This window comes from Triturus cristatus, chromosome 12, assembly GCF_964204655.1.
Source record: "Triturus cristatus chromosome 12, aTriCri1.1, whole genome shotgun sequence".
NCBI lineage: Eukaryota > Metazoa > Chordata > Amphibia > Caudata > Salamandridae > Triturus > Triturus cristatus.
This window is the reverse complement of record NC_140595.1, coordinates 546,414,329-546,428,371: the sequence shown is the minus strand read 5'-3', so window position 1 is coordinate 546,428,371 and position 14,043 is coordinate 546,414,329. Positions and strand designations below refer to the sequence as shown.

Sequence of the window (14,043 nt, the reverse complement as noted above, 5' to 3'; positions counted from 1 at the left end):
GAGAGATCCAAGAGTGTTGTGTTCTAGGGGGTTTAATCATTTGTTTCTCTGTTTGTGAGTAGGAGAGCAAGTAAGACACTATAAGTAGTCGGTCCTGGGCTCGTGGGTACTAAGGTGGTAGGAAGGCAAATCCCATATGCACCGAGGTCCCATAATCCTGCGCATAGTGCTGTGTATGTGCAGAATCCCTGCAACAGGGTGAGACAAAGAAAACCCTTTCAGCAAACGGGGACACCAAATCATCCACATCGGACAGATTACCCCATGGGACATAAATGCCTTAATCTCAACTCACTGGGCCTATAAGGTAGACATAGTCAACCTCTTCTGGAAACCTTCCCAAAGAAACTGTAACATAGACGTGAGAGAACACTCCAGAGGGGACAAAAGGAGAGCCTCACACCAATGTTAGAAATTATCCCAGTGCTTCCCATAGGGCTTGAGGGTAGGAGGCCTATGGTGTTGCTGAATGGCCAATGCTAAATGCCGTGGGTGACCCGTGCCCTGCAATCCACTCCTCTCACTACAACACTGACAGATGCAGTCGCAGGAGAGGCAACAAAGGAGCTGACCTCAGAGGAGAGGGGAAGCAGGGTATCACCCAAGGACCCTGAACTGCCAGAAGCTTGAGAGTGGGGAAGCAATACATCTGGGACCAAAAGGGAACCACCATCAAAACCAACCTGGATTCCCTCACCAGACGTACCAGGAACTTGGGAATTAGAGCAAGAGGCGGAAGGCATACAGCAGGTGGTGCGGCCATGGAAAGGTGAAAGCATCCATGCCTCAAACCCCCTCCTGATGAGAGTGAACCCACAACTGGGGCAGCTGAACATTTTGCCGGAATGGAAAGAGGTCCACGAAAGGGACACCAAACCTCCCCAAAGCTCCTGCACACTTGCTGAAAGACCCCCTGGGTGAGAGACATCTCCTGCAAAGGTGAAAATAATCGATTGAGAGCATCCGCCACCCTGTTGTCCACACCCCGGATGTGAACAGCCACTAGAGACTAAAGATGCCCCTCCACCCAGCAGAACAGCGGAACAGCCTCAGCATTCAAGGACGTGGAGCAAATCCCCCCCCCTGATGGTTCAGATACACTATAGTCACCATGTTGCGGCACCAAACCACAGCATTCTGCCCCACCAGGAGCAGACAGAACCCATCATCGCCCTGAAGATGGCCATTAGCTCCCTCCAATTGAAGGACCTCCTTCCCTGCTGCCGGGACCAATGAGCCTGTAAAAAACTGTCCCAATGTCGCACCAAAAGCACTGGACCACAGAAGGATCCGGTTGTAAAGGCACCCCATTGGAAAGATTGTCCAGAACTGTCCACCAGCGCAGAACTGGTATGATGGCAGAAGGCACCGAACCAGCCGGTCGAGGTCCCGAGAGACTGGATTCCAATGTGCAAGCAGATGGACCCACAGAGGCTGGAGATGGAGGCGGGCCCAGGGCACTGTGAATACCTCTGCCACCATGAGACCCCGAAGATGCAACAACAGCCAAGCTTGAAAAGAAGCACCCCTCATCCCCCTCACAGCCAGGGACCTCAAGACCAGAGCCTAGGGGATCAGCAAAAACACCTAGTTCAGGTTGGTGGGAAATCTGCCCCCAACAAATGTCATGTCCTGAGACGGAAGCAGCTTACACTTCGGAAGGTTCAGTAGGAACACATGATCTGATAGGACTGAACAAACCACCTGTACATTAAGAAGAAGCTGCGCCTGAGATGTAGCATGGAGCAGCCAATTGTCCAGATAAGGATATAGGTGGATGCCATGGAGATGAAAGGAAGCCACCAATGGAGCCACTCTCCTTGGTGAAAACTCATGGGGTAGGCCAAAGGGCAGGACACAAAACTGATAATAAATGCTGTGAGCGCAGAATCTGAGATACTGCTGGAAGAGGGGAGGGTTTGGAACGTGATAATACACATACTGCACATCCAGAGTGCACACTAACAGGATCACTCTCTAGAGAGTCTCCATCTTGAAGGGGAGGTGAATGACAAACTTGTTCAGCTCCTTCAAGACCAACACCAGCCAAAAGCCCATTGTAGACTTGGCCACCAGGAAGATTATTGAGTAAAAGCACTTATCCCTCTCCTGAGGTGGACTTTCAGAATGTCACCCTTCTGCAGTAGTGATCAAATCCCCTCTCACAACACAGTCCTCTTCAATAGAGGAGGGCCGAGGAGTCAGACAAACCTCCGAAGCTGAAGGAGTCACTGCAAACTCAATCTTGTAGCCCTGTTTTAAAATGTCCAGCACCCAAGCGTCTGAAGACTATTGTTCCCAGGCTCAAAGAAAGAGCTGAATCTATCTGCTGATCACAAATTCCTGTACCCCCCTCATATAGTCAGGAGCTGGGCTTCAGCGGAGAACACATGGTCTTCCTGTCCCTAACTCTGCCAGAAGGAAATTTGCCTTGACCACAGGGATACTGCCACCGAGATGATTGATGGAAGGGAGACTTGGGTTTTGAATACTGCTTATCAGCTGTGGCCTGCTTCAGAGAAGAGGAGTGCTTCTTCTCCTTAAAATGCTTGTGCAGCTTAACCTCCAACTCCTTTCCAAACACCATATTCCTTTGGCAGAGCAATCTCAAGGCTGAAGCCTTTTGTGTGGAATCCATCTTCCTGTCCTTCAAGATCAAATTTCAGCGAGCAGTCACATAGGCTCCACCGGAAAAAGCAGAGGCCCTCTCCATGTCAAAGGAGATATCCAACAGAAATTTAGCCGGGTGCTCAATCTGTTCCAGCAGACCAGAACTGTCAAAAATTAAACCGAGGGACCTATAAAGGGCTTTGACATCGGAAATCATGGATTGGGCTACATAAGTCCCATAAATGCCAGCACGTAGGGCCAAATCAGAACCTGAGTACACTTTTATAAGGGAAGTATCCACATTTTTGTCCACTGAGTCCTGGATCACAGCCTCCTTAGTCAGAGAAGTCCGTCCTATGAGACTGTCCACAAAAATTGATTGGAATAGAATCAGGCAATTATTTAGGCTGTCCTGAAGAAGGTACAACTTGTCCATGAACCTGGGAAGCATAATTTTATTAGGGTCCCTCTACTCCCTCTTCAACACCTCATGGATGAAGGGGTGCACCGCAACATCCACAGTGTTGGCAAACTGGCGCAGCAGTGATACAGCTCAAGTGTCCAAGACCTCCTCCTCTGGGAAGCCCATATTGGATTTGACATGTCTCAACAGCTCTGTAAAAAGTCTCTGTCAATATATTTTCCTTTGTGCCCCTCTGCACCCAGACCCTCCTCATCCGAATCAGAGGAATGTGAAACTGGCATAGGGAACGAGTCCTTGGGTTTTCCTCCACTGCCCATCTCCGGTAAAGAGCCCCTTGACCAGATGCTTCAGCCTGGCATCATCTCTTTTCCTCTTAAGTTTAGAGCTGGGCAGGGAAGGAGAAGAAGGAGAGGACGGCAAGGTGGAAGAGGAAGACTCCTTAACATGTTGCTGCTTCCTGGAATGTTTCTCCATGACACAGAGCAGTACTGCCCAAGAACTGCACAGGTTACACTTGCCCCAGGAGAACAACAAACAACTGATCCACAACAGCAAGAGGACATAACCGCTATGTGGTACTCACCCCAGACTGGCATAATAAGGCATATGGAACCCTCGCTCTCAATCCCACTGTCACTGCTACAGGTGCGTATGTCTCACAGCGCACCTGCAGCGTCAGAAACGGGCAGAACAAACCGGAGGCACCCCACACCACAGGCTCCCTGGCTGGTCCCCGTTTAGTGCCAGCCCAAAGGAAGACAAAATCCACTGCATGCCCCTATTCTCCCAGCAGAGAGGGAGACATGCACCATCGTGCCTCAAAATGCCGCCGCAATGCATCCTCCACTGGCCCAGCCACCAATAAGACGCACGCCCGCAACCCAGAATGGCCCTGTAGCAATGGGTCCCCAGCCTTGGGAATTCCTGGCAGGCATAGGTAAGATACATTTGGTCATAAACTTCTATTTCTGATCACATTTATCTTTGTGAATGGGGTTCTTCCTATCTTAATGTTGCTTCCACACAAAGCATTGATTCATGCAGCAACCAGCCTTGTGAATTGTGCTACAAGGTCTTATATCACTCCCATCGTACAAAGATAAGACTACATGTAAATGCATATTGAAGAGATAAGGGGGCTCTTAACTATATATACCATTCATTTTGACACGTCACCCAACCTTGCAAAACTATTAAACATCTTGGGTGGCCCTACATTGACTAACAGAAGTGTAATGGTGAGGCTTCAGATACTAGCATTCAGGAAGAGTTAATCGATACCTAAGTCATTCTCTGGTTTAAATGCTTGATTATGGCGTGCACCTTGGAGATAATATTGACCGGTTTTCACAGTACTTTCAAACAAATGTGAACACCCTGGAGTTAATGTGCGATTTCTTTGTTTAATGTAGCCTTTTTATTCTTTCTTAGTGAATTTATGCATGGGTGTGGTATCGATTGTTTATGTATTTTGTACCGGCACTGACTGTTTTTCCTTTAAATGTGTAGTTCTGTAACGTGACAGAATATGTTTCAAGCTCTACAAAAATAAATGATCAAATAAATGCAACCTCATTCTCTCTATCAGAATAGCTCTCGACTTCACCCTAGCTCTTGTTAGCCTTCACACTAGTGTCTATGGCTCTCTTTCTCTAATTGCTCTATTAGCTTTATCTATTGTTTGTTTTCTATCTCACTTGCTGCTCCTGTATCTCTCATTAGCCCTGTCTAGCTCACTGCTGTCTCTCTTGCACTCTCTACCTCTTCTCTTGCATTGTTGTAAAGCCCAAGGGTCAAATTTAGTCATTCATTTTTTCAAATTATTACAATTGTCTTACAAATATTTGAAGGAACTGAAAAGAAAGAATGAATAATTGAGCAATATTCTTAGAGCACACCATGATTAAGGCTTTGTAGGAAAAAATAATGTAGTCTGTTGTAAAAACAATGTTTCTCTCGATCATTGCTTTAATTCGAATGTGTTACTTCTTTCAGGTTGTGTGGATTACAGCCACCCTGCCTTATGTTGTATTATTTGTTTTACTCATCCATGGAATTACATTGCCTGGTGCATATAATGGAATAAAAGCCTACCTCAATATAGATTTCAGAAGATTAAAAGAAGCTACGGTAAGTTATTTTTCACATCTGACAAATTAATCAAATGTGGCAGGTACAAGAATGCCTTACCACACATCTACCTACATTGACGTGAACAAAACCTCTATGCTGACATGCTCATAACCCATGTCACAATTATTATAACATGACTATAGCACCTTATTTGCTAGAATTTGTAATTGAGTCGGACGTTAGTGAGGTCAGGTCCATGCCTGGTTGCCAGTGTATAGTTTTTGTCAATGTCAATTTGATGGAAGTAACTTGACTACTTCATCAGTTTATATTTTATAGCAGTCTGTATATTAGTATCATGCGTTTTGTTTCGTTCTATAGTGTATTTGTAACATAGCAAACTTTTCTCATTTCATGATATTTGGGACTTTGTGTTGAAAAAATTACATTTTCTGCAGTTTGGGATGTAGAGAGATTAGACCAAGGCCGCGTATATTTTCTTTCATATTGTGTATTGTTAAATCATTGACAATCTATGCATTTTAGTCTGGCTGCTTTGAAATATAATTTTATTTTAGTAGTAATGATAATATGTTTAGCCAAAGACAGATACAAATCGTTATTCCTTGTAACTTTCTATAGGTTACACAAATCTGAGGTTTATGAAGGCCTACCACCATGAACGTTAGATGCCAAAGTTTTCAGTTCCTATGCTTTTTTTAAATAGTTTTTCTACTGTGAAATCTTATCACTATTTGGAACCAATTGGGTAGATGTAATAAGAGTGGTGCTTGGGAGAGGAAGTTATGTTAAGCTTCATAGATTCTTCATTCATCCTACATTCACAGAGTCCTTTCATCTTTCTGCATCGAGCCCTGGTGCATAGTGGTGTCAGCATGGTGCCCTTATTCTGTAATGTTACTTTTCAAGTAAGTTGACTGCTGCTCCAAGAAGAAGGAGATTGCTTCCATAAATTGAAGGATGTGAGCTGCAAGATCAGACATAAGTCTCAGAGGAGGCAACCAATGTGTGTTGTCTATTCAATCGGTACTAAGGGAGGCTGTAATGGGGCTTCAAATAATTCCTTTTATCATCTCTATACTCAATCTCGTGCACAAATATTGTTTGGGAAATGTTTTCTTCCTCCAAATCAAGGGCATATCTATAGGAGCGGTTTTTGCTCTAAACCTTGCCATGCTGTACATGGACAATCTTGAGTCTCCCATCAATCTGTCACTCACAAATCCTTCCTGAATCAAAATTATACTCTGGAAAAGGTACATTGATGATATCTTCCTCATATGGCTTGGTACTCACTTCACCCTCATTCAGTTCAAAACAGAGAATGACTAGGTCTACACCACTCTCCATCACAAATCGACCGAAAAAAACACTTTCTTGGCATTTTCCAGTTATCATCCACAAGCCTTACGTAATTCTTTGCCATATAGAATTTTTAAAGATATTTGCAGTAACTGCAAACATAGAGCAGACTTCTTCAAGGAGAGGGAGTACTTCCCAACAAATCAGTATCCAGTAGGTATACCAAACGCCTGATAAAACACTCCATAAAAAGGGTGTGGGATTCTCCACAAGACACATTATTGTCACCCCAAACAAAAAGACAGATCTCAAAGAATAGTGTGTGTCACAACAACTAATCCTGTTTCTAAATGTATTGAAAAGCACTGGAAAGTGTTGGCAGCTGGGAACCTTTTATTAGGACTTCCAATGTTTGCATATAAAAAGGAAAAAAACGGAAAGACCACCTGGTCCAAGCAGTGCTTCCCCTTGGCATGGCTCTGCTCCCCCTACCTCACAGCTGGGGCATTTGACCCCTTGTTGGACTCTATAAAATGGGTTCTGTAGCATGTGTCCATTCGCCATTGAAAGTAGGATAATCATTCATGGCAACACAGACGTTCAGCTAAAATTAAATTTCCAACTGCAATACCTGTAATGTTGTGTATGGCATATTTTGCCCTCATCAGCTATTTTATATTGGGCAGACCTCCCAAAAGATAAAGTTTCAAATTTACCAACACAGGAGCCATCGCAGATATAAGGTCCTCACTGCACCATCAGCCAAACATTTTACTTAACATGAACATTCAGAGGATAACTAGTAGTTTCAGTCATTGTGACTTCCGAAAGAGGAGGCAATTTGGAACAGCTTCTAAAGAAAGAAGAACCCAAGTAAATTCTGGGAATGGCAAAAGTGAAATTTGGCGTAAGCCCTCAAGAGGACTGGACCTCATGGACATAAAGACTTTTCCTCATTTTCAACTTGCTGCAGTATACCCTCTATACGGTTGTATGATAGAGGCACGCATGGCTAAACCATGCATCTCTCTACCACGCAGCCTAAACCACGAATGCGTCTTAATCAAGCATTACTTTACCACGCATGCCTTTACCACGTAATTTCATGGTCAAGGCATGAATGGTAAAGAGGTATGCATGACTAAGGTCGCGACCCCCACTCCATCCGCCTGAAACTACAAACTCCCTACCTGCCCCCCCTTTGAGGTCCAAATACCCTGACCCCTCCTAACCCTCACGCAGTCCCCAGCCCTTAACAAACACTACCCCGACTCCCTCCCACCACCCTGCTCTGTCCCTAAATGTACCCCAACCCTTCCCACCACCCTTATGCCTAAAACCCAATCCCCTATTTTAAAAAACTACCCTGACCCCAGCCCTAAAAACTACCCTGCCCTTCCTTAAGTCCTAAGAATTACCCCGACTACCCATTCCCTTCCCCTGCTCTGAGGCCTACAATCCTGTTCCTTTACAAACACTACCCTGACCCCCTCCTACCTTTGCGCTGTCCCTAAAACTACCCGAGCCCCTTCCACTGCTCTTAGGCCTAATACCCTAACCCTAATTAAAAAAACTACTCCAATCCTCCCCCAGCCCTGAAAAGTACCCGACCCTCCCTGCCCTGTCAACTACCCCGACTGCCCTAGCCCTGAAAACTACCGGACCCCCCAGCCCAGAAACTACCTCTAACTGCCCCCCAGCCCAAAAAACTACCCCGATTCCCTCAGCCCATAAAACCACCACAACCCCCTCAGCCCAGAAAACTGCCTTTGACCCCCCAGCCTAGAAAACCACCCAGCCCAGTCCCACTTACGCAACCACACCTCTCTTCCTGGCGAGGTCTTTCTGATGCAGCCAGGAGCTAGACCGCTCACTGCCTTAACCACACATATGCGTGATTAAGGCAAGCATGGTTATGCTTGGAATGTCGGAACACACGTGGCTGAGGCCGTGGTATTATGACTGTTTTCCACTCTATACAGCTGGACAATGCACTTGAGCATATTGCCATCTCTACACTATGCATACACAAATATCGCCCATGTTTAATATGCTTCCTTGTACTTCTAATGTCAGTTGCATTGTCATTTTCACATGTTCTCTTGATCATATACATCTGTATTTTTTATATTATACTTGTCCTTTGTGTGTATTCACTTTTACTTTTACCTTCTCTCCTGTGTCCCCCTGGTACCCTTTTTGTGAACTACTCCCCTCCAAGAAGGCTGCTGTGGCCTTATATGTCTTTCTGGTCTATTTTTTTTCGATTCTGGACCGGTTTTGACATGCTACCTGTATCAGTGGATCCACTTTCTGATCACAAGCTTCCGTGCTCCACACTGGTTGATTGCTCTCCTCATCTGGATCACAGGGACATGGCTTCCCTATACCAGGCCACCTATGCATGGATTGAGACTGATACCGGATTTCAGGGACCATTTTTACCACCCTGGCCACAAACTTAATATTTATTATTACGACCCACATTGAATCACCAGGACTTTGTTCTACTCTCACCCAAGGTAACCTAGCTGAAGGAACACCATCAAAGGCATTAAGGCACCTCATTCAGTGGGTTAAGTCATACTGCACAATGCCAGTTGCCCTCTGCCTCCTAAACCCATCCTTCATTCCTCCTGGTTGTAACTCCCACTATGTTTCCAAAGGCATACCACAAAACTATAAATATGGCCCTAAGTGATTCACCCAGAATCACAAGGTGCTAACATGAGCCCATGTTTGGAACCTGCTTCGTCAGTTACAAGTTTAGCAGGTCTAGCCTTAAGGCCACATCTCTTGCCACATGCAATAGGATGGAAACATTGCCCTCCAATTTTCTGTAATGTACTGCTTGCTTATATGCAGGTGTGTGGTTGTGTGTTTGCTTGTGTGAGGGATGTTATTCCTTCACCTGCATTCACTGTGCATGTGCTGTGTGAAGGCGTCTGTACTTTCTGCAGTCCCAGTCTTTTGTGAGAGAGAAACTTGCCCTTATGTGCCCCTTGCTTTCAGGTTGTCTGTGTGAATAAAGCATGCAATGCTGCTGTCTTTATTGATCCTCTTCTGGAAGTGCAGTTTACATTTTTGTTACTGTGCTTGAATATGCCTGTGTATTAAAGAAGTTGACACTGCTGTGGTTGGAGTTTTACCTATCCTAAGATTGTTGCTGAGTAAAGGTACAAAACTCACTAGTTCTCCTTTGCCAAAGCAAATGCACAAGCTGGTGGTTATTTAGCTGGCCACTGGGTTAATAGTGCATTTTATCTGCTATTTAACTGGCCGCTGGCTGAATAGTAGATATCACTTACAATTTGATCAGCAGCCCTGCAAATAGCAGAGGAACTTTACTATTTACCTGGCTGCTGACTAAATAGTAGAGATTATGCAGTGTTTGGAAGTTGGCTAAGGAATAACAAGGAAACGTCACTATTTATGCTGCTGTTAGCTAAATAGTAGGAATTAATCACTGTTTGCCCTGCGGTTGTGCAAATAACAAGGGCACTTTACTATTTGCTTGTCTACTGGCTAAACATATAAAATTATGAAAGATTAGTGCAGATTACAACACACAATTACTACCAGGTGCAAGCTATGAGTGAACACAGTTGGCACCAATCTCCTTTTGCCATCTAACACTTAAACTGGCTTAACCACTTTGTTGCGAGGACTCATTTGTGTTGTTCCTTTAAGGTTTTGGTATAGAAACTAACAGTTAAAAATAAATGAAATTCAAAATGAGTTGAAAAAAACGGCCATTTGTACTAACGTTTTTGCTTGTAACTTCTTCTAAGTATGACAGATATTTAAAAGCAATATACCATTACATCTGCTGAACCCTTCTGGGTATGAGAATATATAGTACTTGTAGGTTCACTAAGAACCCGGGAAACCCAGAGCCAATAGCTGAGCAGCGTCTTGCAATGATTTTTCATTGTCTACTGGGTATATGGCAATTCATTTGGTAAAATATAAAGAGTGAAAAAGGGTATCCAAAACACCTATGTATTTCCGAAATGAAAACAAAATATAGAGTTTAGAAACAGTAGCTATTTGCACATCTCCAAAATTCTAGGTACCCATACTAACATTTAAATTATAAGACATTTTTCAAAGTGACTTCTTTCTTCCACATTGTCCTACATTTGTAAGGCAGAAATGCATTGAAAGTCAATAGATAATAACAGTTGCTCTATAATGCTGTATTTCCCTAAGTCTCTCGATAAAAATGGTACTTCACTTGTGTGGGGGGGCCTAGTGCCCGTAACAGGAAATGGCTGAAAAGGCAATGTGGACACTCCACATTTTTACAGTGAAAACAGACCCTTTTTTCTGCAAAGTGCCTAGCTGTGGATTTTGAACCCTAGCTCAGCTGGCACCTAGGAAAATCTAGCAAATCTATACATGTTTGAAAACTAGACACCCCGGGAAATCCAGGGTGGGGTGACTTGTTTCACTCTCACTAGGTTATGTTACCTAGAATTCCTTGCAAACCTCAAACTTTGTCAGAAACAACACATTTTCCTCACATTTCTGTGATGGAAAGAACTGGAATCTGCGTGGATCCTCAAAATTTCACCCACCCTGCATTTTCCAAAGTTTCCTGATAAAAATGGTACCTCACTTGTGAGGGTAGGCCTAGTGCCCGAGACAGGAAATGGGCCAAAACGCAATGTGGACACACCACATTTTTACATTGAAACCTAAATCTTTTTTTAAAGTGTCTAGCTGTCGATTTTGAACCCTAGCTGTGCCAGCACCTAGGGAAACCTAGCAAACCTATACATTTTTTAAAACTAGACACCCAGGGGAATCCAGGAGCAGGTGACTTGTGTGGCTCTCACCAGGTTATGTTATCCAGAATCCCTTGCAAACCTCAAATTTTGTCTGTGATGGAAAGTTCAGGAATCTGCGTGGGTGCCCAAACTTCCACCCTCCCCTCATTCTCCAAAGTCTCCCGATAAAAATGCTACCTCACTTGTGTGGGTGGACAAAGTACCCGCGACAGGCAAGGGCCCAAAACATATTGTGGAGACATCAAAATGACCTATCACAAAATGACCTATTTTTGCAAGGGGGCTCACCTGGGTTGTGGCCCTGGGCTCGGCGGCCATCTAGGGAAACCCACCAAACGCACAAATTTCTGAAAACTAGAGACCCTGGGGAATCCAGGGAGGTATGGCTTGCATGGATCCCATGGATTGTGGTTTTTCAGATACCAGAATCATATTACACAGTAATGCAAGAACAATGTGTGACTCTAGTCACATTTCGAGGTTTGCATGGCATTGTGAGTAAAAAAAACTTGCTGTGATCCATGAGAGGTACACCACCCAGCACTCCCCATTTTTTGGGGTTTACTAAAATATCTAAAGTTGGTAAATTTTCCCTAGAGACAGGCTACACCTTAGCACAGAAAGACAGATAAGACAAAATATGACTGCCTATCCATATGTTCCTCAAGTACACACACATACTGGTTGGATTTGGCATGAGGATGAGTGAAAGGTTCAAAATTCATATTCTATTAACGAGAGATTTCACAAAAAGGAAATGCACTGTTAATAATGAAAAGATTAAAAACCTGAACCAATGACTCAAGGCTCGTGAGCTGTAAAGCCACGACAAAGCACCAACCTCTTTTCAGGCCATTCACACACCTTTCATACTTGACGCACAAGTTCACACCACCAGCTGCGGCCCCAGCACATTACAACACTCACAACAACAGAATGTGGAGACAATGTACACACTGGCAGAGAGAGACATAAAATACAAATATTATTTCAAAATGAACAAATTCGAAGGACACACACATACTGGTTGGATTTGGCACGAGGGTGAGCGAAGGTTCAGAGAGTAAAATTCTATTAACAAGAGAATTTACAAAAAGGAAATGCACTGTTAATAAATGTGAGTCATTTGTTCCGGTTTTTAACCTTTTAGTTAAAAACCTGAACAAACGACCCACAGCTCGTGAGCTGTAAAACCAAAGCAAGGCACCAGCCTCTTTACAGGCCATTCACACACCTGCCATACATGACACATAAGACCATTCACACCGCCAGCCACGGGCCCAGCACATTACAACATTCACATCAAGAGACCGCACCATTCAAGGGCCCATCACTTTCATATGCCCACATAACTGACACAGCAATCACATCAGCTGGTGGTTGACATAGTGTGTGCAGTGGCATTTGGCTAACAGAGTGTGTAATGACCAGCAGCAAGTCACTACTCACACACCGTCAGCCAAATACCAGTCCACGCACACCGCTAGTCCAGCGCCAGCCCACGCACACTGTAAGTCAAGCACCACCCCACGCACACCACCAGCCAAGCACCAGCCCATGCACACCGCCAGCCAAGTGCCATCCCATGCACACCGCCAGCCAAGTGCCATTCCATGCACACCACCAGCCATGTGCCTGTCCACGCACACCGTCATCAAATTCTTTTTTAACAAGAAAGAAAACACAAACCAATTGGAACTAGATACAAAACTATAACTACAAACACAACAGCGGTAACTAAAGACATCATTTTAATGCCAAACGTGAAACTGAACAACAAATATAAAACCATACAGACCAGGCAGTACACTATTAGGCTCATGGTTGCACCCAAAATCTCTTTTGAGTGTGATACAATCTGAAACATGTGGGCACACACAGCTCAGGATTAGAAGGACAATCAGCACTGTGCATACAACTCTCCTTCTGCATACCTCTTCGCAAACAGGCTCTACATCTCTTACAGGGATTGTTTTATTTGGGCGTGGGAGGAATTATATTGGTAAAGTGGAAATCTTTCAATCTAGCCAAATCCTCCACTTCTCCAACTCTAGGAACACTTGCTTGTTCCACTACAACAAGGTTGCCTATCACAGACTCCTGAAACTGAACAAAAGTCATCTTTGACACTGGATAACACTCCTTGAACACAACAAAATCGTTAAAAGTTGCTAAATTGAAAAGATGGATGGTCAACTTCTTATACCAAATGTAAGCCTTACGAATAGCAGTGTGAGGTTGCAACCTCTGATCTACTCTATCAACACCACCCATGTGCTTATTGTAGTCTACAATGCCCACAGGATTGTGCACTTTAGCAACCTGACCCCAAACAGCCACAGGTGAAGTACTTTCATCATGGATGGTAGTCCGCATGTACACATCCCTTCTGTTCACAAATTTCACAGCTAGCAGTTCATCACAACGCAAGGCACTGCACTGTCCCCCTGGAAGCTTTTTACAAACAAGCTCTTTTGGGTAACCTTCACTTTTAGAGCGGATTGTGCCACAAGCCAGAATGTCTACTTTGAACAATTCCTTAAACAATTGCATAGCAGTGTAGAAGTTATCTAGGTACAAATGGTGACCTTTGTTAAAAAGTCCTCTAGCAAGTTCCCACACAATTTTCTCTGAAACTCCTAAAGTGGATGGACATCCAGGGAGGACAATAGTGGACTTCCTACCAGAGAAAACCTGGAAATTATAGACATATCCTGTCCTACTCTCAGACAACATATACATCTTAATTCTATAACGTGCCCTCGTGCTAGGAATGTACTGTCTAAAAACCAAACAACCCTTGAACAGGACCAAAGACAC

The 14,043-nt window shown here is 44.2% G+C and overlaps 1 protein-coding gene across 1 annotated transcript in view; it reads left to right on the top strand.

The window, feature by feature from the left end:
* Positions 1–14,043, top strand: part of SLC6A2 (solute carrier family 6 member 2) — a 1,123,441-nt gene that overhangs the window by 618,114 nt on the left and 491,284 nt on the right. Inside the window, exon 6 of the mRNA XM_085639971.1 lies at positions 5,030–5,164. Coding sequence (XP_085496097.1) covers positions 5,030–5,164 — 135 coding nt within the window. The remainder of the gene's footprint in view (positions 1–5,029; positions 5,165–14,043) is intronic.